The sequence below is a fragment of the Coregonus clupeaformis genome, chromosome 12 (genome assembly GCF_020615455.1).
Source record: "Coregonus clupeaformis isolate EN_2021a chromosome 12, ASM2061545v1, whole genome shotgun sequence".
NCBI lineage: Eukaryota > Metazoa > Chordata > Actinopteri > Salmoniformes > Salmonidae > Coregonus > Coregonus clupeaformis.
In genome coordinates, this window is record NC_059203.1 from 46,636,254 (window position 1) to 46,663,379 (window position 27,126).

Consider the following 27,126-nt stretch of genomic DNA (forward strand, 5'->3'; position numbering starts at 1 on the left):
GGATCAGCCATTATTGACAGCGACCCTGGAGCAATTAAGGTTAAGTGCCTTGCTCAAGGGCACATCAACACATTTTTCACTTTGTCGGCTCGGGGATTCAAACCAGCGACCTTTTCAGTTACTGGCCCATCGCTCTTAACTGCTAGGCTACATGCTGTCTTTCAAGTCCCTTAAGAGTCAATAAGGAGTAAACACATGTCCAATTTTTCCATTCTTGTGCATTGAAATGAGAAAACCCTGATGAGATTTTAGCGGGTAGTTGGCCCATGTCTGCAGGTGCTTTCAGTGCATCAACTTTAAGCTGAATATTTCTTAGTATTCCATCATTCAGCACACCAATATTCTTAGACGGTAAAAACGTGTTTTGCTGTCCCCAGTAAAAGACTATGCATAGGGTCCACTACAGCCATGTCTATTGGTATGAAATGTGTCCATTTAAATAGCTCTGGCCCCAGTTTCAGTCTCTATTGTTTTCCTCTCTGCCTTGGTATTTGCCTGTGTCCACATACTCCCTTGCAGTTTGTGAACTTCATTCTGACGTTGCAGTGCATGGTTGTCCGTCCAGTGTATGATGGAGTAATCTGCTTTTCACTGCTCTTCAAATACTACCGCTGCACAATCGAGAGCTTCCTGAGCGGTTGCATCCTGACCTGGTATGGGAATTGCTCCGTCCACGACCGCAAGGCCCTCCAGTGGGTGGTGAACACGGCCCAGTACATCACTGGGACCGTGCTCCCACCCATCCATCTAATCGAAACGGTGAGCGGTTATCTCCCTTACCGTCGGGCAGACGGTAGCGGAGCATGAGGTCTGATACCAACAGCCTCAGAGACAGTTTCTATCTACAAGCCATCAGACTGCTGAACTGTATTATACTTATACTTTCACTGGGGACGATGCATCACCAAACGAGGGCATGGATTTCCAACAACTCATGTCATAGCCAGGCTGAATCAGATGCCGGTCTACATGGTGGCTGATATGGACGAAAGACTGATGACACAAGTAGCTCAACTAGCTATTCCAACAACAACAGCAGCTACAGCTAAGCACTTCTCCAGTGACTGCACCTGAACGGGTGACGGGCGTTCGTCGAGCAAGAAGGAATGAGCTATCTGTAAGATCAATGTTTACTTTTGCAACTTGCACATTAGTGGTAGCTAACATTGAATATTTAACTCCTGTTAATTTACTAATGATGCTCTTTTCTGTTTTAATAGCGGACAGTAAGGGATCTACACATTTATGCTGGTGAGGAGGACAAATACAGTATAAGCCGCAAGAAAGGTGAGGACAAATGTGTTTGTTTATGACTGATTTGAATTTGACAATAGTTTTTTTGGGAAAAAGTCCAACCACGCAATCTGGGTAGGTTCTTGTATACATTTACATTATATTTTAGTCATTTAGCAGACATTCTTATCCAGAGCAACTTACAGTTAGTGAGTGCATACATTATTTTTTATACTGGCCCCCCGTGGGAATTGAACCCACAACCCTGGCGTTGCAAACGCCATGCTCTACCAACTGAGCTACATCCCTGCCGGCCATTCCCTCCCCTACCCTGGACGCATTGTGCACCACCCCATGGGTCTCCTGGTCGCGGCCTGCTACGACAGAGCCTGGATTCGAACCAGGATCTCTAGTGGTACAGCTAGCACTGCGATGCAGTGCCTTAGACCACTGCGCCACTCGGGAAGATTGTATGATGGTTATCTGAGCATTCTGAAATATGTTACATGAAGTATTGTTGCAAATATCATGCATTAACTTAATTTCATTTTTTCTTTGTCAACTCATGTCTCAGGAACAACAGTCCGCACAACACCTGTGTACTGTCTGCTGGTCAGTCAGCTGAGATTAAGGTACACAGATTGAGAGTGGAGCATGGCACATTTTGAAGGTGAGAAGTCCTATAAAGACATGGACTGACTGCAACATAGTTCTACATCTTACACTTTTCTCAACGATTTTGAAGCATATAACCATTGCTAATAGACCACACTGTCTCCTCAGATGCAGCTGCAAATCGGTATTGGACTGAAAGAGAGGCATACGTCATCAGACACCAATTGGCAGTCAGGATCTCTAGTCTCCACAGTGTTACCACCCCATTATTCCCCTTATCCAACAGTCGGTGGAGAAACCAGCTTTTGAGTGTTCAGAGATAAAACACCCAAGTTCTTCCGACTGGTATGGAAGTGGCTTCAGAGGTGTAAGGATCATTAGGAGTCTGAAACTAGTGTATTTGGTGCAGTATGTCCTGTATGGCAGGGTTGGGCGGTATCCAGGTTCTTACCTTCGTCCTGTACCACACCGGGATATACAGTATTACCGGCAGCGCACACAAGGGGTGCTAGTTCTTTCCAAACGTATAAAAGTAATTTGAAATCATAGACATTTTACACACAAAACAAATTTAGGTAGCAGGGATCTTGATCCAGGAGGGGATTGATAGTCTCTGCTGTAACCAAGAAGCTTGATCTTGCAAGCTAGCCACTTAGCAAGTTAGCAAACAAAATGCATAGCTGGATCCCTGAGCTGGAGAATCTTAGATAGTTAACTTATAGTTATAAGCAGTGGCGTAGCACCCCGTCAAGCCTTCTGTAGGGCGATAGTTAAAAACAGAGCCACTGTGTTCTAAACAGAGAGCATAGTGCACATTAGGATAATAAGCCCCCGAATAAATTAGTCTATAAACGAGTCAAATTGGAGCTGAGAAACTACTTGATTCAAAGCAACAATGTCTGGGTCTGTCTCAATGTGAAGGAAGAACACTCCCAGCCAGGCATCATTATTATTATTATACCATCTGTTCCAGTCCTCCAAGGCTAGGGGGTGCTGTCAGAACTCAGGCATCTTGTCGTCATACTGTGGCGGCGGAGTGATGGGTTCAATGGTCACCTTCGCATCAGTAGGGTTGCGAATGTTAAAACGGAAGTCCTTCAGATGGAGTTTCTCAGACTTGATTCTGCGTACCCTGCGGGGCCGTAGTATCCGGCTGGCCCGGCTGCTGTTGTGGGAGGGGGGGTTGGCTGCAGCGGCAGGCTGGGGCTCAGGAGTGGGACTGCTAGGATGAGCCTCCCTAACTGGGGCAGAACTTGAACCCTCCCCCTCGTTTTCCACAGCACTGATGAGGTCCTCGTAGGAAGGCAGCTGGGAGGTGCTCTGGCGTAAGTTGCTCTGGCGGATGGGGTACTGGCCACTGGTGACCGCCTCCTCATAGCTGGGCACGTTGTAGACTGGGGCTGGCTCCTCTAAACTGCAAAACAGTGTACAGGGACAGCGGTTTTATATAAGCAACATGTCACATTTTAGCCATAATTTACATTTCTTCATGTTTTTTTAAAGGATACTAGAAACGCCTAAAATGGCTAAGTACTGATTCTTACCTGATCATAATCCCCAAAACATCCAGACAATAAGAAGTTTTGTATTGCTATGTTTTTGCTATTGTTATTAACCTCGCGAATGAGAGCCAATTGTAATGCAGGAAGTTCAACACACAACAACTAGTCAAACTCCCGTCGTGGTAAAAAGCTTTGCAGCGTCTCAGAGTTCAATGTTTTTTTTCTTCTCTCATGGATTTGTATTCCTTAATTACTACTGGTATGTAATGACATCGGTGCTAGTTTTGCAGGTGGAAATGTTGCATGTAGCTCCTTTAACTAGCTTGGATTGGGAGAGATAACTGGTGCTTTAACAGAACTGTGTCAATAAAGGGACAATACAGGAACCTTATCAGGAACATATTCATTTCCAGGCATCATCCTGGGAACTACAGTGAGCTCCAAAAGTATTGGGACAGTGAATTTCTGTTGGTTTGGCTCTGTACTCCAGCACTTTGGATTTGAAATGATACAATGACTGAGGTTAAAGTGCAGACTGCCAGCTTTAATTTGAGGGTATTTTCATCCAGATTGGGTGAACCGTTTAGATATTACAGCACTTTTTGTACAGAGACCCACCCATGTGTATTAAAGTAGTCTAAAGTTTAGTATTTGGTCCCATATTCCTAGCACGCAATGATTTCATAGAGTTGGAAGTGTTTAGAAACACATTATATTCTTATTTACAATAAAAGTGACTCCAAAATTATACAATACATTATGTACCATTCATTCCTATTGGGCACAAAATAATCTCAAACACAACCAAAACAATAAGCAAATGCATTCAACAAGTTTGTAGCCACAAGCTTGATGTAGTCATTGCGTGCTATGAAATATGAGACCAAATACTTAACTTTTTACTACTGTCCCAATACTTTTGTAGCTCACTATAAGTCATATATGGGTTTATAGTGAAAACAAAGCCTCTGAACCCCTTCTTGGATGATAAAAAAAAAAATATGTCACTGTTAGACTGTGATTATCTAAATCGATTGAAGCACTCACTTCTCTCCTGCCTCCCCAGCCACATGGTCCACGAAGGGGACGCCTACGGCCCGTGTCTCCTGTCTTCTCTGGCGCTTCCTCCGCTTGTTCCTCACCCCCAGCCAGATAGACAGCAGCAGCATGGCCAGCCCCGCCCCCACCAGCACATAGGCTATTGATAAGGTCTTCGCTGCTTCCTTGCCCTCCTTACCATCCCCATCCTCACCATGGTCTGCTGGCACCGTTATACTGGAGTTGCCTGAAGTCTTGGTTGTCTGGGTAGCATCCCCGGGAACCATTGTCCACACGATCATGACGATGCCCAGGGCTATGAGCCCCACCCCCAGGGCACACAGGGCATACGAGGAGCCCGACTGGCTGACCCCATGGCTGGAGCTGGCTGGAACACCACTGGTACACATCCCCCCACCTGGACCCAACAGGAGTCACACCACCAGACACAGTAGACTGGGGAGAGGAGACTCAGGGAGGAACCGTAGTCCTAACCTGCAATGTGGGAGAAAGGGGGGTGGTTCTCGCATTTAGTCAGGAGAAGGGACATAGCAGTACAATAAAACCGGCAAAGGGCTAGACTAGACTGGGCTAGACTAGACTGAAATCAGATGACAATGAACAACTTCCTGGAATAGACACAATGTGGCTGGGAAGGGGGCCAAAGCCAGAGGAGTTCAGGGAGGTTTACATTAACCTGTGTTTTAGTTCTTCACAAACACATTTTACATAATAAAGAGCTGCTGGAATAGTGCCAACCAAAGAAAGCTGAATGAATATGTGAATGAGCCATTCATTGACCAAAAAGCACCTGGACAAAATGTAGGCTAGGTCTAGAGACTATTGCAGTCAAGTTCTAGGAAATCTTCCTCAAGACTAGAACGTTTGAATAAAGGCTAGCCCTGCTGTTTAAAATCCATGAAAATGTATTGTTGGAGGTAGTGGTCATGGCAACTTAATACATACCATGGTAATTGATCAACATATAGTCATTAAATACTTCACTTTGTGAATGTTGGTATTTCCAGTGACAATATATTACCCAGTCAATGTCCTGTATGTTTCTTTGATGGTCTAGCCCTCCTAAATGATGCTAAACCAACATTACACCCCCAGGTTGTGTAATCAGGTTTTATTACTACAGTATAACAAACAGAGCATTGTAAACTTCTGGCACTTCCACTTGTTTCTCTCCAGTTTATAGGCAGCTAGAACATGTCACAGTGTAACTTTCAGGAAGAGCACTTCACAATGTAGCTCAGTTGGCAGAGCATGGCGCTTGCAATGCTAGGCAGTGGGTTCAATTCCCGGGAGCACCCATACGTACATGTTTTCACGCACGACTAAGTCACTGAGAAAAGAGAGTCTGCTAAATTGCATATATTGTAAGGATATTCCATTTTGACAGCTTCAAAATGACTGACTCATATAATAGTGATACTCCTCCATATCATGCTATGAATCATTGTTAGTGTGCCAAATACAGAGTTTTTGCCCCTGCCCGCACCTCCGGAAACCTGTTTATCAAAGCTAAGGATCTGGATCATGTTCTGCGCACGTGTTATTCTACACACACTCCTTGGCTGCTGCTCACACTCCCCCTCCCTTCAGGTTTCTCTCTTTACTCACCCCCTTCTGAACCATGATGATGTAACCTGTGGCTCTGCCTCATATTTCTGAACAGCTGAAACAAAAAAAAAACTCCTGTGATTTCAACGAACATTCCAAAAAATATATATATTATGAAGGCCATAGCTCCTTGCTCCGTACGGCCCAGTACATCACTGGGGCAAAGCTTCCTGCCATCCAGGACCTCTATACCAGGCGGTGTCAGAGGAAGGCCCTAAAAATTGTCAAAGACTCCAGCCACCCTAGTCATAGACTGTTCTCTCTGCTACCGCACGGCAAGCGGTACCGGAGTGCCAAGTCTAGGTCCAAAATACTTCTCAACAGCTTCTACCCCCAAGCCATAAGACTCCTGAACAGCTAATCATGGCTACCCGGACTATTTGCACTGCCCCCCCACCCCATCTTTTTTGCGCTGCTGCTACTCTGTTAAGTATTTATGCATAGTCACTTTAACTCTACCCAGATGTACATATTACCTCAACTACCTCAACTAGCCGGTGCCCCCGCACATTGACTCTGCAACGGCACCCCCCTGTATATATAGCCTCCCTACTGTCACTTTATTTTACTTCTGCTCTTTTTTTTCTCAACACTTTTTTTGTTGTTGTTTTATTCTTACTTTTTTTGTTTAAAATAAATGCACTGTTGGTTAAGGGCTGTAAGTAAGCATTTCACTGTGATGTCTGCACCTGTTGTATTCGGCGCATGTGACCAATAAAATGTGATTTGATTTGATTTGATTTGATTTGTAACGGATATTGCAGTTGCACAAGCAGGACGCAGTCCGTACACATTGCATTGGAGCCAAAAACATATCTGCATTTTGTGTGATGTAGGCTAATCTTTATAGTTGCTGCCATTTCGTAGCTACTAGCCAGAGTTCCTTAAAAAAGAACACTACTACTTTGACTGGCTGTCTGACTACTGCTTAGCCAATGCTTGCAATGATGATGAAAAAATAACAACATTAACATCTCTAATTAGACTGCATGTGTGTGTCTTGCTTGTGTTTGATATGGGCAATTCCATGATAAAGGAACTGCGCTGAGATTCTTCACTTAAAATGTATGCCAAACAAAAACCATTGTTTTAAAACTTTAACAAACCATACAACTCTATGCACATGGACTACTTTTAACAATTTACAGTGAACATTTGACAAAAACACATTTCCTGGAAGAACTGTGCAAATGCAAGTTTGCTAACAGAATTTCGGTAAAATCTCCCTCAGTTTTTTATGTGTACACCTTTTCCAAAAAAGTTAAAATCTGCTCCGAATTAAGATTCAACAATGTCTTCAGAAAGAATGGTGTGTCATCTATGACATGACACATTGACTTTGAAAAAAATATATTTTGGTTATTGAACTACAGTAAGTGAAGTGAATTTACATCCGGTAACAGAATTGCAGTAAAGGAATTTCATCATGGGTCCCTGATCTGTCCCACACAGAAATGCATAATTATGAATATGAATGTAATTCTCTTCATGGTGGTGTTCCTAAATAGGTACACAAAAAGGTATAAACATGCAATATCCTCCTTTGCATATTTGGATATTATTCTACACTGGCTATTATTTTAATGAGATCTGCCCCCAAAACAAGACCAAATTTGGTTGGTCCGAACTGGACCAAATCTGAACCAATCATAGACTATGTTTCACAAGTTTGGATGTCAATGTACAGCACAGTAGAGCTCAGTAGAGTACAGTACAGCTCAGAAAAGTTGAGTTCAGTACAGTACAATAGAATAGAGTTCAGTATAGTACAGTAGAGTACTAAAGTAGAATATACTCTACTTTTCTTGACTGTACTGAACTCTACTGTACAGTGCTGTGCTGTCCAAACTTGTGAACCCAACTGTAGCCAATTCAATTGCAGAAATTCCGTTAATGATTTTTTCGGAAATTCCATTACCGACAGAATTTAGTTTGAATCACTTAATAATTCATAAACAAAATTGATATATACCTTTACTGGTTAATTCTGTGTCCTTTCATTACGTGTGTCATGCACAAAGTAGATGTCCTAACCGACTTACCAAAACTATAGTTTGCAAAAATTCATTATCAAAATGAAGTGCGTGAGGGAAATAAAAGTAGTGATGGAAATTTCACAATTCTTTACCTAGCGGCAGGTAGCTTAGTGGTTAAGAGTATTGTGCCAGTAATCGAAAGGTCGCTGGTTCTAATCCCCGAGCTGACTAGGTGAAAAATCTGTCGATGTGCCCTTGAGCAAGGCACTTAACCCTAATTGCTCCTGTAAGTCGCTCTGTAGAAGAGCGACTGCTAAATGACTAAAAGTGTAAATATGTGGCTTTTTGGTATCGGAATTTCAAGGCACAAGGCAATGTTTCTTAAACTTACAGAAGACAAAAAAAAAATATCCAAAACTAAATATAAGTGTTGATCTTATGTAGCTGGCAGGGGTCTTTACTTCAACATTGTGTTTTGATGTATTTCTAATACTTTTTCTGGTAGATGTTTTCTAAGACCCCTTTTCTATCTGTTTGACCGGAAATCAAAGCCTTTGCTTATTCCTAATTTATAGGATGGAAAATGGTTGAAAAATTAATTTTAATATAATTTTATAAAAAATATATAGACTATGAACTTCACGTTGGTGCTCATGGGTCCTTTTACATGGAAATGATCATATGCTGCCTAGATAGCTGCATGTAAGTTTTGGATTGGGGCAAAAAAACAATCTGCGCTTTAACCACACAGGCCCTACTAACTGCTATGTCGCTTCTCAATGATCTTGCAAGTACCGCACGAGTAGGCTCCCTAGCTTTTCCACCTCTGGGCAGCTGAAGGTTGGCAGCCGAGCATGAGCATGTATCCTGACCGAAGGTTGGCAGCCGAGCATGTATCCGGACCGGTACCCAGTCTGACAATGGGCGAGTTTGTTTTGCGTCACCTGGCGCACTATTATTCCTTCCGTTGTTTGTTTAGAGTGCCTACTATTTGTGATGATACGCTTCATAGTTATGCTGCCATATAATGTAGTAGTGCGAGTTGCAGAAAAAAATAACTAGCCATTCTTTGCAATGCTGAGAAAATAACATTAAATGGCTATTTTGACTGCCTGTCTGTGTCTTGCTTGTGTTTGATATGCTTGCCTAAAAAGCTGCATGTAACTCAGCATATAAGAACATGAAATCGCTAGACTGCTTATGTCGTGCTTATGTTTCCAACTGTAACAACAGACAGTTTGGACGAACATGTTGATCATGTCGTTTGTGTGCAACATGATAGCTGCATGTAGCCTGTCACCCCTTCTGAAAATAAAAAACATAAAATCGTGCTTGAGGCATGGAATGCATAGTTCCCCTCCCTTCCTTCCCCTCCCTTCCTCCCCTTCCCTTCCCTTCTCCCCCCTCCCTTCCTCCCCTCTCCCTTCCTCCCCTCTCCCTTCCTCCCCTCTCCCTTCCCTTTCTCCTTCTCCCACTAATAGGTATTCAGTGTACAACATGAAGTTTCCCTTCCATGTCATGGAGGGGGAAGCGGCAGCGGAGCACTCAGCAAAGCTATGTAGGCAGCGAAGTGGGCAGCAGCTACTTTTTGTAAAATCCTGCACATGCGCAGAATTCTCCGTATAATTAGCCACTGCAAGTCAGGTTGCAGAAAATCCAGAACCGCAGCCATTCCGTATATTAAATTGTTTGACTTGTTGGATCACTATAAGAGGTGCTTGGGGTGGGAATAAAATACAGGTTTTGAAAAGTCTGAATAGCTTCGCAGGTGTTAACATGCACTAAAAATACACTATCCTAGAAAGGAATGACTAATAGAGGAAGTGAATCAAAATTGTACTGTGAAGGATGGCAGTTGAAGGCATGCAGTGCACTGATCACATTACCATGGAAACAATTATTGACATGAAAGTGATGTGACAATATCAGCAGCATGAATGTATGAAAAAGCCTTCTATAGCAACAATGGCTAGGCCTTGATGTGCCTTCAGGTGCTCTACAACAAATATAATAGAGTGGCTTCAGAAAGTATGTATACCCCTTGACTTATTTCACATTTTGTTGTGTTAAAGCCTGAATTCAAAATGGATTAAATATGTATTTTTTCTCATCCATCCACACACAATACCCCACAATGACAAAGTGAAAACATGTTTTTAGAAATGCTTAACATTTATTGAAAATGAAATATCTCATTCAAGTATTCACACCCCTGAGTCAATACTTTGTAGAAACACCTTTGGCAGCGATTAGAGCTTTCAGTCTTTCTGGGTAAGTCTCTAAGAGCTTTCCACACCTGGATTGTGATACATTTGCACATTATTTTTTAACTCTGTCAAATTGGTTGTTGATCATTGCTAGACAACCATTCAGGTCTTGCAACAAGCGCTCAATTGGTAGAGCATGGCGCTTGTAACGCCAGGGTAGTGGGTTCGATCCCCGGGACCACCCATACGTAAAAATATATGCACGCATGACTGTAAGTTGCTTTGGATAAAAGCGTCTGCTAAATGGCATATTATATTATTATAGATTTTCAAGTAGATTTAAGTCAAAACTGTAACTCGGCCACTTAAGAACATTCACTTTCTTCTTGGTAAGCAACTCCAGTTTAGATTTGGCCTTGTGTTTAAGGTTATTGTTCTGCTGAAAGGGGAATTCATCTCTCAGTGTCTGTTGGAAAGCAGTCTGTACCAAGTTTTCCTCTAGGATTTTGCCTGTGATTAGCTCCATTCCGTAAATGTTTTATCCAAAAAAAATCCCCAGTCCTTAACAATTACAAGCATACCTATAACATCATGCAACCACCACTATGCTTGAAAATGTGGAGAGTGGTACTCAGTAATGTGTTGTATTTGTATTCAGGACAAAAAGTTAATTGCTTTGCCACATTTTATGCAGTATTACTTTAGTGCCCTGTTGCAAACAGGATGCATGTTTTGGAATATTTTTATTCTGTACAGGCTTCCTTCTTTTCACTCTGTCAATTAAGTTAGTAATGTTGTTGATCCATCCTCAGTTTTTTCCTGTCACAGCAATTAAACTTTGTTACTGTTTTAAAGTCACCATTGGCCTCATGGTGAAATCTCTGACTGGTTTCCTTCCTCTCCGGCAACTGAGTTTGGAAGGACGCCTGTGTCTTTTGTAGTGTAATTAATAACTTCATCATGCTCAAAAGGGATATTCAATGTCAGCTTTTTCTACCCATCTACCAATAGGTGCCCTTCTTTGCGAGGCATTGGAATACCTCCCTGGTCTTTGTGGTTGAATCTGTGTTTGAAATTCACTGCTTGACCGAGGGACCTTAGAGATAATTGTATGTGTGGGGTACAGGGATGAGGTAGTCATTCAAAAATCATGTTAAATGCTATTATTGCACACAGAGTGAGTCCATTTAACTTATGTGAATTGTTAAGCACATTTTTACTCCTGAACTTATTTAGGCTTGCCATAACAAAGGGGTTGAATACTTATTGACTCAAGACATTTCAGCTTTTCATTTATTTATTTGTAAAACAACATAAAAAAAAACATAATTCCACTTTGACATTATGGGGTATTGTGTGTAGGCCAGTGACCCCTCAAAAAACATATTTTATCTATTTTAAATTCAGGCAGTAAACACAACAAAATGTGGAAAAAGTCATGGTGTATAAATATTTCAAAGGCAGTGTATGACCCGCCAAGCACTTCTGGACATCCGACTGACAGTTACTAACCTCTATTTCAACTTCAACTCAGCTGTTCCCTTGTTCATATCTGTTGTGGAAATTCTAACCAATAAGGAGAGACTTTCTTATTTCTTCAAACAATCAATCTTTATTGTATATCGATTAATTGAACTGAACTAAATGACTATCGCCCCGTAGCACTCACCTCTGTCATCATGAAGTGCTTTGAGAGACTAGTCAAGGATCATATCATCTCTACCTTACCTGTCACCCTAGACCCACTTCAATTTGCTTACCGCCCCAATAGATCCACAGATGATGCAATCGCCATCACACTGCACACTGCCCTATCCCATCTGGACAAGAGGAATACCTATGTAAGAATGCTGTTCATTGACTATAGCTCAGCATTCAACACCATAGTACCCTCCAAGCTCATCATTAAGCTCGAGGCCCTGGGTCTGAACCCCGCCCTGTGCAACTGGGTCCTGGACTTCCTGACGGGCCGCCCCCCAGGTGGTGAAGGTAGGAAACAACATCTCCACTTCGCTGATCCTCAACCCCACAAGGGTGCGTGCTCAGCCCCCTCCTGTACTCCCTGTTCACCCATGACTGCGTGGCCAAGCACGCCTCCAACTCAATCATCAAGTTTGCAGATGACACAACAGTAGTAGGCTTGATTACCAACAGTGACGAGACCGCCTACTGGGAGGAGGTGAGGGCTCTGGGAGTGTGGTGCCAGGAAAATAACCTCTCACTCAACGTCAACAAAACAAAGGAGATGATCATGGACTTCAGAAAACAGCAGAAGGTGCACCCCCCTATCCACATCGACGGGACAGAAGTGGAGAAGGTGGAAAGCTTCAAGTTCCTTGGCGTACACATCACTGACAAACTGAAATGGTCCATCCACGCAGTGTGGTGAAGAATGCGCAACAGAGCCTCTTCAACCTCAGGAGGCTGAAGAAAACTGGCTTGGCACCTAAAACCCTCACAAACTTTTACAGATGCACAATTGAGAGCATCCTGTCGGGCTGTATCACCGCCTGGTACGGCAACTGCCCTGCCCGCAACCGCAGGGCTCTCCAGAGGGTGGTGCGGTCTCCCGAATGCCTATTGCAACCGATGTCACAGGAAGGCCAATAAGATCATCAAGGACATCAACCACCCGAGCCACTGTCTGTTCAGCCCGCTATCATCCAGAAGGCGAGGTCAGTACAGGTGCATCAAAGTTGGGACTGAGAGAATGAAAAACAGCTTATTTCTCAAGGCCATCAGACTGTTAAATAGCCATCACTAGCACATTAGAGGCTGCTGCTGCCTATTGAAATCACTGGCCACTTTAAGAAATGGAACACTAGTCACTTTAATAAAGTTTACATATCTTGCACTACTCATCTCATATGTATATACCGTATTCTATTCTATAATATTCTACTGTATCTTATTCCATGCCGCTCTGTCATTGCTTGTCCATATACAGTTGAAGTCGGAAGTTTTAGGTTGGAGTCATTAAAAGTCATTTTTTTCAACCACTCCACAAATTTCTTGTTAACATTCACATTACATTTTAGCAGACGCTCTTATCCAGACCGACTTACAGGAGCAATTAGGGTTAAGTGCCTTGCTCAAGGGCACATCGACAGATTTTTCAGCTAGTCGGCTCAGGGATTAGAACCAGCGACCTTTCGATTACTGGCACAACGCTCTTAACCACTAAGCTACCTGCCGCTGGGTAAAGAATTGTGACATTTCCATCACTACTTTTATTTCCCTCACGCACTTCATTTTGATAATGTATTTTTGCAAACTATAGTTTTGGTAAGTCGGTTAGGACATCTACTTTGTGCATGACACAAGTAATTTTTCCAACAATTGTTTACAGACAGATTATTTCACTGTATCACAATTCCAGTGGGTCAGAAGTTTACATACACTAAGTTGACTGTGCCTTTAAACAGCTTGGAAAATTCCAGAAAATTATGTCATGGCTTTAGAAGCTTCTGATAGGCTAATTGACATCATTTGAGTCAATTGGAGGTGTACCTGTGGATGTATTTCAAGGCCCACCTTGAAACGCAGTGCCTCTTTGCTTGACATCATGGGAAAATCAAAAGAAATCAGCCAAGACCGCTGGGAGCAATTTCCAAACGCCTGAAGGTACCACGTTCATCTGTACAAACAATAGTATGCAAGTATAAACACCATGGGACCATGCAGCCGTAATACCGCTCAGGAAGGAGACATGTTCTGTCTCCTAGAGATGCGAAAAGTGCAAATCAATCCCAGAACAACAGCAAAGGACCTTGTGAAGATGCTGGAGGAAACGGATAAAAAAGTATCTATATCCACAGTAAAACAAGTCCTATATCGACATACCCTGGAAGGCCGCTCAGCAAGGAAGAAGCCACTGCTCCAAAACCGCCATAAAAAGCCAGACTATGGTTTGCAACTGCACATGGGGACAAAGATCGTACTTTTTGGAGAAATGTCCTCTGGTCTGATGAAACAAAAATATAACTGTTTGGCCATTATGACCATCGTTATGTTTGGGGGAAAAGGGGGTGCTTGCAAGCCGAAGAACACCATCCCAACAGTGAAGCACGGGGGTGGCAGCATCATGCTGTGGGGGTGCTTTGCTGCAGGAGGGACTGGTGCACTTCACAAAATAGATGGCATCATGAGGAAGGAAAAGTATGTCGATATATTGAAGCAACATCTCAAGACATCAGTCAGGAAGTTAAAGCTTGGTCGCAAATGGGTCTTCAAAATGGACAATGACCCCAAGCATGCTTCCAAAGTTGTGGCAAAATGGCTTAAGGACAACAAAGTCAAGGTATTGGAGTGGCCATCACAAAGCCCTGACCTCAATCCTATAGAACATTTGTGGGCCTACAAACCTGACTCAGTTACACCAGCTCTGTCAGGAGGAATGGGCCAAAATTCACCCAACTTATTGTGGGAAGCTTGTGGAAGGCTACCCGAAATGTTTGACCCAAGTTAAACAATTTAAAGGCAATGCTACCAAATACTAATTGAGTGTATGTAAACTTCTGACCCACTGAGAATGTGATGAAATAAATAAAAGCTGAAATAAATCATTCTCTACTATTATTCTGACATTTCACATTCTTAAAATAAAGTGGTGATCCTAACTGACCTAAGACAGGGAATTTTTACTAGGATTAAATGTCAGGAATTGTGAAAAACATTTAAATGTATTTGGCTAAGGTGTATGTAAACTTCCGACTTCAACTGTATGTATATATTCTTAAATTCCATTCCTTACTAGATTTGTGTGTATTGGGTATAGGTTGTGAAATTGTTAGATATTACTTGTTAGATATTACTGCACTGTCGGAGCTAGAAGCACAAGCATTTCGCTACACCCGCAATAACATCTGCTAAACACGTGTATGTGACAAATAACATTTGATTTGATTTGATTATTGTAAAAATGTACCTGGTCAATGACCACCCGTAGGTGATCGTTGAGAGCCCAACAATACAGGAAATGCTGAGGTCTTGTATAGCAGACCTAAAAATGCTTAGTCCTGGCTGGTTCCACCCCTCCCGGTAGATCAGGGCATCATAAGCTACCTTGTGTTCACACAAACAAGTGATAACGTTACTCCTTTCTGCTGATAGCATTGTCAAAGGTGCTCAAGCCAGCCTCTGTTCATTTCATATTTCCACACAGCTTTGCCCTTTAAGGATACGAAAGAACAGGATGGACCAAAAACGGGTCACTCTCAGATGGCCCTTTATCTTAACCATGTGACTAAGTTTAACAGAGGCAGAGTGGAAAAATACCAGCTTCTTCTTACAAGACCTTCAAACAGACAGTGGAAATGTACAGGTTTAAGGCTCATACAGCGCATGTGCATAACAAAGTTTAGCATTAAGAACTATTAAAGTAATTCTTCATTACATTGTCTCTGCTATACAAGCAAGAGAGGTTATACAGGATTTTCCCCTCACATATCGGACCCCATTCCTTTGTTTCATGGGCTACCACAGGGGTAGACAACCCTGTTCCTGAAGTGCCACAGGTACTGCAGGATTTTGTTCCAACTAGCTAATTGATCAGTTCAGTCATTGGCTAAATTCAACACACCTGGTCTTCCAGGTCGGTTACCTATAATAGAACACAGAGCGTTTTCGTTAATTGAAGCCTCTCTCATGCAAATTCAGTGGAGTATCGCAGGGCAGCCGTCTAGGGCCATTATTGTTTTCTGTTTTTACTTCCACTGACCTTGAATAAAGCCTGTGTGTCTATGTACGCTGACGACTCAACAGTATACACATCGGCTGCAACAGTAAAATAAATAATTGACACCCTTAACATAGAGCTGCAGTCAGTTTTAGAATAGGTAACTAGCAATAGGCTGGTGCCAAATATCTCAAAAATGAAAAGCATCCTTTGTGGGACAAATCACTTGCTCAATGCTAAACCTAATTTAGATCTATTATTGAATAATGTGGCGATTGAGCAAGTTGAGGAGACTAAACTGCTGGGTGTAACCCTAGATAGCAAGCTGTCATGGTCAAAACATATAGACTCAATGGTTGCTAAAATGGGAAGAGGTATGTCCATGATAGGGCGTTGCTCTTTCTTCTTGACATCTCAGTCGACCAGACAGGTCCTACAGGCCCTAGTTTTGTCGCACCTGGAATACTGCCCAGCTGTGTGGTCATGTGCGGCAAAGATGGACATAGGTAAACTGCAGTTGGTCCAGAACAAAGCAGCACGTATCGCACTTCGATGTACACGGAGGGCAAGTGTCAATAACATGCATGTCAATCTCTCCTGGCTCAAAGTTGAGGAGAGATTGACTGCATCACTATTTATTGGTCTTTGTGTGAGATATTGATGTGTTGAAGGTACCGAATTGTCTGTTCATGCAGTTGGCACACAGTTCGGACACTCATCGGTACAACAGAAGACATGCAACCAGAGGTCTCTTCACTGTCCCCAGGTCAGGAACAGAGGCTGGGAAACGCACAGTATTAAATAGAGCCATGACTACATGGAACTCTCTGCCACCCCAGGTAACTCAAGCTAGCAATAAAACCAGATTAACAAAACTGATAAAAGAACACCTTACTGCACAAAGGGGCTGTGAAGAGACACAGCCATTTCATATATCTTGTATTGTAATTTGCACTGTATTATGTATTAGACCTAGATAGTGTGTATGTCCTGATATGTAGGCTGTGTGACATTTTACATGTACGTAGTTCAGTCTAATAATGTTCTGTACTATGTATTATGTAATGTTTCATGTGGACCCCAGGAAGAGTAGCTGCAGCACATGGGGATCCTAATAAATACCAAATACCAAAATCAAAAACAACAAGTACCTGCGGCACTCCAGGACCAGGGTTGCCTACCCCTGGGTTACCAAAACAGCGCAGGCGTAGACACGGTCGACGAGCCGGCATCCTGGTGAGACGAAGTGAAACATCGACCGGCACTCCCCTCCGTTCAATTGGCAAATGTCCAGTCACTCGAGAATAAGATGAATGAGCTTCGTTCGAGAGTCTCCTATTAGAGACTTGAAAAGCTGTAATATTATATGCATTGCAAAGATGTGGCTGGATGACTATGTACATAGAATTCAGTGGTTTCTCCATGCAGTGGCACGATCGGACCAAGGCGGCCTCGGGCAAATCCAAAGGGGGGGAACGATGTGCCTCTTCACAAACAACAACTGGTGCGCTGCTTCCAGTGTGAAGGAAATCTCTAGCTTTTGCTCACCTGATACAGAATAACTTATGGTAAGCTGCAGACCCTTTTATCTACCAAGAGAGTTCACATCTGTAATTATCACGGCTGTCTACATCCCTCCACAAGCCAATACCACTTTGGCACTCAACGAACTGTATGGGGCCATAAACAAACAAGAAACTGCTCACCCAGAGACAGCGTTTCTGGTGGGTGGAGACTAATGCAGGGAGACTTAAAACCGTTCTACTTCACTTCTACCAACACATCTCCTGCGCCACCAGGGGCGCTAAAACTCTATACCACTTTCATTCTACCCATAGAAATGCATGAGGCCCTCCCTCGTCTTCTCTTCAGCAAATCTGACCACGACTATTTTCCTGCTTCCTGTTTAAAAACAAAAGCTCAAACAGGAAGTACCAGTGACGCACTCAATACGGAAGTGGTCCGATGAAGCAGACGCGAGGTTACAAGACTGTTTGGCTAGTACAAACTTGGATATGTTCCGGGATTCATCCGATAGCATTTAGGAGTTTACCACAGCAGTCAACGGCTTCTTCAATAAGTGCATAGACGACGTCGTACCCACAGTGACTATACGAATGTATCCAAACCAGAAACCATGGAATACAGGCAATATCTGCACTGGGCTAAAGGCTAGAGCTACCGCTTACAAGGAACGGGACATGGACATGGATGCATACAAGAAAGCCTGCTGCGACCTCCGACGAGACATCAGACTTGCAAAAGGACAATATAGGAGGAAGATGGAATCCTATTACACTGTCTCCGACGCTCGTCGTGTGTGGCAGGGCTTGCCATAACATGCCCAGTGATGCAGAACTGCCAAACGAGCTAAATGCCCTTTATGCTCGCTTTGAGGAATACAACACTGAGTCTTGCGGTGGTTGATGTCCTTGAAGATCTTTCTGGCCTTCCTGTGAAATCGGGTGCTGTAGGTGTCCTGGAGGGCAGGCAGTGTTGCTGGTGATGCGTTGGGCAGACCGGTTGCTGGCAGTGCAGTGGCCGTACCAGGCAGTGATACAGCCCGACAGGATGCTCTCAATGGTGCATCTGTAAAAGTTTGTGAGGGTCTTAGGGGCCAAGACACATTTCTTCAGCCTCCTGAGGTTTAAGAGGAATTGTTGTTGCGCCTTCTTCAACACACTGTCTGTGTGGGTGGACCATTTCAGATTATCAGTGATGTGTACGGCGAGGAACTTGAAGCTTTTCACCTTCACTGCGTTCCTCTTGTCCAGGTGGGAGAGGGCTGTGTGGAGTGCAATAGAGATTGCGCCATCTGTGGATCTGTTGGGGTGGTATGCGAATTGGATTGAGTCCAGGGTGTCTGGGATGATGGTGTTGATGTGAGCCATGACAAGCCTTTCAAAGCATTTCATGGCTACAGATGTGAATGCTATGGGGTGATAGTCATTTAGACAGGTTACCTTGGCGTTCTTGGGCACAGGGACTATGGGGGTCTGCTTGAAACATGTAGGTATTACAGACTGGGTCAGGGAGAGGTTCAAAATGTAATTGAAGACGCTTGCCAGCTGGTCAGCGCTTGCTCTGAATATGCGTCCTGGTAATCCATCTGGCCCTGCGGCCTTGTGAATGTTAACCTGTTTAAAGGTCTTACTCACATCGGTTACAGAAATTGAGATCACACAATCGTCCGGACCAGCTGGTGCTCTCATGCATGGTTCAGTGTTGCTTGCCTCGAAGCGAGCATAGAAGGAATTTAGCTCGTCTGGTAGGCTTGTGTCACTGGGCAGCTCGCGGCTGGGTTTCCCTTTGTAATCCGTGATAGTTTGCAAGCCCTGCCACATCCGACGAGCGTCAGAGTCCAGGGGGATAAATGTCTATGGGTGAAGTGAAAGTAGGTTAAGGTTGTTAAAACATAAATAAAATATATGGTTAAGCATTAAAAAACGGCACGGTTAAGTTGCCTCTAGTGTACGGTATTGAAGGCATCTCCCGATGTCCTGGGGACCTGGACAAACATTGAATACTGAAGTCTATCTGGTGTGATCGCGTTGCAACTACGGGGGATACAAGGTGGAACTAGGCGCAACGAGTGAGAGAATGGTGCTGAAGCGCGAAATCGAGTGGTAGTGTTTTCAACATTTTATTGAGCAAAAGCTGTGGAACATTAAGGAAATAGACGCCTGGCTCAAATAGAAGCATGTCTCTAATAAGTGCTGGTTGTTTTCAGTGATTGAAGCAAATAAACGCCTGGGCTATTCATTTAAGTTTTACGGTAAACCTGCCTATAGAAGTCCAGTATTTCTCATGTTTAGTGGTGCCATCTCCAATAGCTTGTTCAATGGGCCTTCAGTGATTTTGGTTAGGCTGGAAAATATAGCCTACACACAAGGTTGGGGAGTAATCAGTTACATGTAATCTGATTACAAAAAAACTAACTAATCATCTACATTATCAGCTAAAATAGTGTAATCAGATTAGACACTTTTGAAAAACTAGATTACTTTATGGATTACTTTTAAATTCAGAAAGAATGTGCGAAATAATAAACCTTGACACCTTTTGGTTTTCTCAATGACATTCAATTCATCATTGAAAAAAAGTCAGTGACCACTATGATGACAAACCAGATGGATCATTTTTGTCTTCTAATGCCTCTTAAGGGGAAAGTAATCAGATTACGTTACTGAGTTTGGATAATCCAAAAGTTACATTACCGATTACAATTTTGGACAGGTAACTGTAACGGATTACATTTAGAAAGTAAACTACCCAACCCTGCCTACACAATATGTGTTCCCTCTGAAATGTAGGTGTTTACTGTGTACAGTATGTGTATCGATACATTTTTTAAAAACGTATCCGCTGAACACTCCCAGACTTTATTGGAGGATAACACAAGCACCGAAAGAGGTGTATCGACTCCAAGTCATTTACAAAGAAAAAAGGAGCACATATGGTACATTGCAGCCTACGATCGTAATGTATCACTTTGCCTACTATTCTCCCTCCCGAATCCCGTTCTATATCGTGGAGCTCCACCCCATAGGGGAGCTCTGCTCCTAGTGGTTTACCCTCTGCCCTAAGGCAGCAGCAGCCTGAGACAAAATTATGCACACACCTACAGCCAATAGGAGTACAGGTGTCCCTATAAGAGGGGATGCCTCCCCTCAATCAGCCTCCCTTTTTCTTCAGCGACTGGATGACTAGACTGAAGAGCCAAGAAGAGACGAAGCACGAAGACTCAGGACGAAAAAACGCCGTTGATATTCCAGTCATCAACGTCGTCTAAATGAGCACACCGGGGAGATTTTCCACCCCCAAAAGCTCTTTTCAGAGCTCAGTGCAGATGCACTTCCATGGCGGCCGGTGACCACCACGACCTATGTTTCGTGTGTTTGGGATCCCAGCATGCCAAGGAAGGCGTCTGCAGTCCCCCGAATTGCGCCTCATGCGCCCTCCTTTCTTTAAAGGAGAGGAAGCAGCGTTGGGCGTTTTTCAGGGAGGACATCCCCCTTGAGGATGTGCTGTCGATACTAGCCTCTGCTTCAGGGGGGGTCTGGCATTCCAATGGAACAGTCGGACCCCGTCCCTCATACTTTCAAGCCCCCCTTTCCTTTGGAGAGCGAGAGGGCTTGTAGTCCCTATAGCGAAGGGGATACGAGCTCTGAGAGATCAGAAGCTCTCTCTTTCGCTGCAGCCTCTCTGAGATCGGATTTTCCGGGTCTCATTGAGAGAGCTGCTCAACGGCTGGTAATAAGGCTGCCCCCTCTTCCCTCCGCACCGGAGGTTGATATGATGGAGGGCGGTCCTTATTCCAGGCCAAGGAAGGCGGCAGAGCCAGTGGCTCCTGCCATGCCTTCTTTGGCTAGGTACGTTGAGGGCTCGTGGGAGGCACCTTTAGCGGCGCATTCGCCTGTAAAAGCGTATCTCCCATTCACGAGAGTGGAAGGAAGGTTTCAGGGTCAGGGAATCCCCAGGTTAGAGAGCGCCATGGCGGCGTATCTCGTACCGGGTTCGAGCCCTTGGCCCTCTTCCAAGAAGGCCACGTTGCCATCCCAGAAGGACCGACTCACAGCGTCGCTGTTAGAGAAGTCCTTTGGGTTGGGAGTCCAAGCTGTAGCAGCAGCTAACAACATTGCCCTCTTGGCGGCCTCTCTGTCCCATTTAACCACGGGTAAGACAGAGCTGGCACCGGAGGAGGTGGAGGAGGCGTCCAGAATTTCTGGCGCCATACTCCACCTGACACAGGTGTCCGCAGTCTGCGCGGGGAGGTCCATGGCCACTTCGGTGGTCGGGGAACGACACCTCTGGTTGTCATTGACATCCATGAAAGAGGCAGACAGGACGTCTCTCTTGAACGCCCCCCTCTCTGACGACGGCCTCTTTGGGGTCGCAGTCAAAGAGGCGACGGAGCGTTTTTCTAAGTTAGAGGAGGAGAAGAAGCAGTTGGCCAAGCACCTGCCGTTGGCAGGACGACTCGGCCCCCCTCCTCCCCAAAGGCCATCTACCTCCGCCCCTCTAAGTAGACCGGGGTCTACGACGAGGCGGCATAATCGGCGTCATCCGGCGGCCACGAGCAGCAAGGGAATGGGCCCGGCCCTCCCAGCAGCTACGGTAGCCCCACTACAGCCGGCGAGGGAGGTGACGAGGACGCCGACCTGGCCCTCCAAGGGAGGCAAGAGGAGGCGTACGTGACGGGACGCGGGGGAGAGGATGGAGGACGCATCGATGGTGTCGAACGTGCCACTGTTCCCCCCCACCCTTCGGTTGAAGGGATGGGTGTTGATGTAAATGCCTTTGTTGATGTGTTTAATAAAGAGTTGGCTCCACCTGACTTTGTCAAAAAAGAGCCTCTTTTCCATAATACGTCTGAGAGCGTTCAAATCTCACCCTCTCTTCCTTACCACTCTAAGAGCCGTTCAGCCCACCGAGGGTGCGTTGCTGAACAGGCACTAAGAGTAGGTATCCAGAAGACCTCAATCAGGTAGTCACATCACACTTCACTTATAAGAAGTGCTTTACATAGAAGGCAGCAGTCCCGGTCAGATTCTGACATGAGGACGCAGCCGCTATTTGGGGATGGCGCACTAGCACAGACTAAGGTCTCCACTAGTACGAGCCAGACCCATGCTGCGTTCACGGAGGGCCCGATTACCGCGGTCACCAAGGTGCCCAGAGTATCGGCGCCCCAGGCATTGTAACACAGCAGCTATCTGGGGACGGCGCATTATCGCAGACCAAGGTCTCGGTTAATGCGATTCAGACCCATGCTACGTTCACGGAGGGCAGGATTACTAGCGTTATGGGTATAACCAAAGTATCAGCTCCCCTGACAGAACGAGCCAGTACTCACCACACTGAGTGTGAATCAACCCACCAGGGGTGCAGAGTTGAACACACACAGAGGGTGAAAGTTAAGAAGGTATCAAGGCGCCGCCTTGTTTTACCTCAGAGACCTCATACTACAGACTTCTAGGAGTACTGTAGTGAAGGGCTCTGATAGCGAATTGCAGTCACCTAAGATGACGCAATCGCTTGCTGGGGATGGTGCCCTGTCGCAGGCTGTGGCCTCGGTCAGCGCAATTCAGACCCGCGATGCGTTCAAGGAGGGCAGGAATACGACGGTTACGGGTTTAACCGACGTCCCTACTCCTCTTTCTTTCTCAGAACGCATTGATAGTTCCTCTCCCTTTCACGGGAGGCCCACCTTTGGCTGTTCCACCACTTCAATGTTGGGGAACAGTGGCGGTAAGGGCCATAGAGGAATACAGGTCCTTCCTACTGGATGCACCACAGCTTCGCGCCCAGCCACTTTCTCTGCATTGCTGGCAGTGGCGAAGAAGCTGCACCCTCTCACGCTGCCTAGAACAGACGTTGCAGAAGGGTTATGCTCTCCAATTCCACTGGACCCCACCCCCGTTCAGGGGAGTGGTGGAGACGGTGATGAAAACGCCAGACAAAGTGGCCGCTCTGATGACAGAGATTACGGAACTTTTGGCGAAGGAGGCGGTGACAGTAGTTCCCCGGTAGCAAAGGAACAAAGGGCTATATTCGCCTTATTTCCTAGTGCCCAAAAAGACGGGGGGAGTGAGGCCGATTTTGGATTTACGCATTCTCAACGAGAGCATAACCAAACGGCCCTTCCGAATGCTAACGACAAAACGTCTGCTGGAATGTGTCCAGAGAGGGGACTTTTGTACGAGCATAGACCTAAAGGACGCGTACTTTCATGTGCCGGTTCAGCCGCGTCACAGGAAGTTTCTGCGGTTCGCCTTTCAAGGGGTGGCGTACGAATACACGAGGATGCCATTTGGGTACGCCCTGGCACCTCGCACATTTTCCAAGTGTGTGGAGGCGGCATTGGAACCGTTGCGTCGTCAGGGAATACGGCTACTAGCCTACCTGGACGACCTACTGGTTCTCGCCCCGTCAGCAGAGCTGGCGATCACTCACACAACACAGACAGTGATGCATCTCACAAGTCTGGGGTTTGCTGTGAATTGGAAAAAGAGCGCGCCCTGGCCCACTCATCAGATTGTCTACCTGGGGATACAGCTAGACACTGTGAGGATGAGGGCTCGAATTTCGGACCCCCGAAGGGTAGCCTTGTTGCTAGCCCTAAGGAAGTGTCGTCCGAATCACACGGTGACGGCGCTGTCGATCATGTCACTTTTGGGTCTCATGTCGTCAGCCCACTCTGTGGTTCCGCTGGGACTCCTGCATATGCGCAGGATGCAGCGATGGTTCGCCCAACTAAGACTAGACCCATTGCGTCAACGTCATCGGTTGGTGGTGGTTCCCCTCTCGCTCAGTGCAGACCTAAACTATTGGAGAAACTCGCGCGTTCTCACGCACGGAGTCCCGATAGGAAAGGTGTCCTCTCACATCCCAGTATTCACGGATGCGTCCCTGACGGGATGGGGAGGGACATGTCAGACACAAGCGATAGGAGGTGTGTGGCCTCAATCAGGTCGTCACATCAACCTCCTGGAGTTGGAAACGGTTCGACTGGTTCTGACCCACTTCGCGTCTACCCTTCGGGGTCGCGATGTGCTGGTCTGGTCAGACAACCGGACCACAGTAGCCCACATAAATCGCCAGGGAGGGTCTCCTGCTCTCCATCGGGCGGCAGAGGAATTGTGGCTGTGGGCTCACGAGCACCTTCGCTCATTGAGAGCAGCACACATTCCGGGCTACTTGAACGTAGGAGCAGACCTCATGTCAAGAGGGGGTCCTCGAGACGACGAGTGGTGTCTGCATCCAGACATTGTTCTCCAGATTTGGGAACAATTCGGGAGAGCCGAGGTGGACCTATTCGCATCACGCGTGAACGCGCAATGTCCTCTGTGGTTCTCTCTGAGGGAACAGGATGAACCGCCACTGGGAAGGGACGCCTTTGCGCACCAACCGTGGCCGAGAGTTCTCCTGTATGCATTCCCCTCCGCTGTCCTGCATTCTCCCACTGCTAGCCAGGGTGAGGTCAGGGGGCTGTCAGTGATACTGATAGCGCCCGATCGCCCGGGGGCTCCTTGGTTTGCGGAGATGAGTCAGATGTTGATTGCGCCACCTTGGCCAATTCCACATCGACGGGACGCGTTGTCTCAGGCGGCTGGCACGATAGGGAAATTGCCCATAATCGGCCAACCACTGAAGGCCTGGCTGCTGAGAGGGACAGGCTAGAGCGCCGTGGGTTATCTGATGCAGTGATCAGGACCATACAGGGTTCACGTGCCAGTTCCACTTCTAAGATGTATGCCAGTAGATGGAACGTGTTTTCACGATGGTGTGTCACACAAGGTGTAGACCCCATGAGCTGTCAGGTGGAGAGTATTCTCTCTTTTCTACAGCTCATGAAAAAAAAAAAAAAATCGCCTGCCACGATTAGAGTGTTTGCAGCAGCGATTTCAGCTTGTCATGAGGGTTTTGGCAGAGACAATGTCTTTAGCCACCCTCTAGTGAAACGCTTCCTATTAGGAACGCGGCGACTTAGGCCAACACCTAGAGTCACGCTTCCTCAGTGGGATTTGGCTTTGGTACTCGGCGCTATGTAAGTCGCCGTTCGAGCCATTGAATCAAATACCCCTCAAGATGCTGTCTATAAAGACAGCACTGTTGCTCGCTTTGACTACAGCTAAGCGGGTCAGTGATTTGTGTGCTCTTTCGACGAGACCTGACTGCTTGGCCATCAATGGTGACCTGAGCAGAGCAGTGTTACGTCCTAACCCGGCATTTGTGCCGAAGGTTATTAAGAGTTCATATAGGTCACAGACCGTGGAGCTGTGGGCTTTTTCTCCTCCTCCTCATAGAGAGAGGAGTGAGGAAAAGCTCCATCGCCTGTGCCCGGTACGCGCTTTGGCGTGTTACGTCGAGCGCACAGCAGCGATTAGGTCATCGCCTCAGTTGTTTGTGTGTCACGGTGCGGCTGCACTAGGTAGACCACTTTCAAAACAGAGGTTGTCTCACTGGCTTTGTGAAGGCATTGAGACAGCTTATGAGGCAGCAGGGCGGCAATTGCCTCAGGGTATCAGAGCTCACTCCACTCGTGGAGTAGCGGCTTCTACTGCCCTTTTCAGAGGAACAGGAGTAGAGGATATCTGTAGAGCAGCATCCTGGTCGACGCCGTCTCCATTTATCCGTTTCTATCTCTTAGATATGTCTTCTAATTCTCTGGCACGATCTGTACTCAGCGTGGCTGAAGGGAGATCTTGAGCAAGAAAGAGAGGAGAAGCAGGACTGTGGACACAGGTTTCCATCAGGTCCGCTTTGGTTAGGAAGACGTGTTTTTGACAGATGTGTTTTCTAACTCTTTGGCTCGGTCTGTACTCAGCATAGCTGAAGGGAGATCTTGAGCTAGGAAGAGAGGGAAAAGCAGGACTATGGACAGGGTTTCCATCAGGTCCGCTTTGGATAAGAAAACATATTTTGTGGCATGAATCCTGACTGACAGGGTCAGTACAGTAGAGGCATGCGTTGATTAACAGAATGTGAGGTCATCTATCTGCTTGTTCAGTTAGTATGACTCATGTTTTTGTTCCTGTCCACTAATCTCTGGGATTCCATTGAGTGAGTGAGGCGGTCTACCGCGTTTACAATGTAGAGTGACACTTGGTGTCATTCCATTAGTGGTCGGTAGTGTTTTCACAGGATATTGAGGCACATCTATCTGCTAGTACAGATTAGTATGGCTTCTATTCTGGTGATCTGCCCACTAGTCATTGGCATTGCCATTGGACTAGGTGGGGCGGGTCTTTTAACAGATGACGCGGTATATTGTGACGCCCGTAGGGGTTTTTAGTTGCAGTACTGCGGGACTCGGTTGCAGCCATTGCTAGGCCTGACTTTCTCGTTTCGATGGGAAGTGTTAGGCTCGGCAGGGAGTACATTTTGGAGCGCTACGCTCCGCCTTAAACCACTAGGAGCAGAGCTCCCCTATGGGGCGGAGCTCCACGATATAGAACGATTAGTTACCGGAGTGTAACTCCAGTTCTATGAGTGGAGCGGAGCCCCATAGGACTTAAGGCCCTGCCGACCCTCTCTAGTCTCGCTGAAGAAAAATATCTCGGGAGACTGATTGAGGGGAGGCATGCCCTCTTATAGGGACACCTGTACTCCTATTGGCTGTAGGTGTGTGCATAATTTTGTCTCAGGATGCTGCTGCCTTAGGGCAGAGGGTAAACCACTAGGAGCAGAGCTCCCCTATGGGGCTCCGCTCCACTCATAGAACTGGAGTTACACTCCGGTAACTA

At 45.8% G+C, this 27,126-nt stretch overlaps 1 protein-coding gene across 1 annotated transcript; it reads right to left on the reverse strand.

The window, feature by feature from the left end:
• Positions 1-2,459: 2,459 nt before the first annotated feature.
• tmem51b (transmembrane protein 51b) lies at positions 2,460-4,872 on the reverse strand. Its single transcript, XM_041893120.2, has 2 exons — positions 4,398-4,872; positions 2,460-3,262 (listed from the first exon to the last, which is right to left on the reverse strand). The coding sequence occupies exons 1-2, from the start codon at positions 4,796-4,798 to the stop codon at positions 2,845-2,847; spliced, it is 819 nt and encodes a 272-aa protein (XP_041749054.1). The 5' UTR covers positions 4,799-4,872; the 3' UTR covers positions 2,460-2,844.
• Between the last annotated feature and the right edge of the window lie 22,254 nt (positions 4,873-27,126).

Excerpts from the sequence above, each read along its gene's own strand:
- tmem51b (XM_041893120.2), bottom strand. The coding sequence starts at position 4,798 with ATGTGTACCAGTGGTGTTCCAGCCAGCTCCAGCCATGGGGTCAGCCAG. Across the intron at positions 3,263-4,397 it reads GCTGGGGAGGCAGGAGAGAA|TTTAGAGGAGCCAGCCCCAG; the intron begins GTGAGTGCTTCA and ends ACTGTTTTGCAG.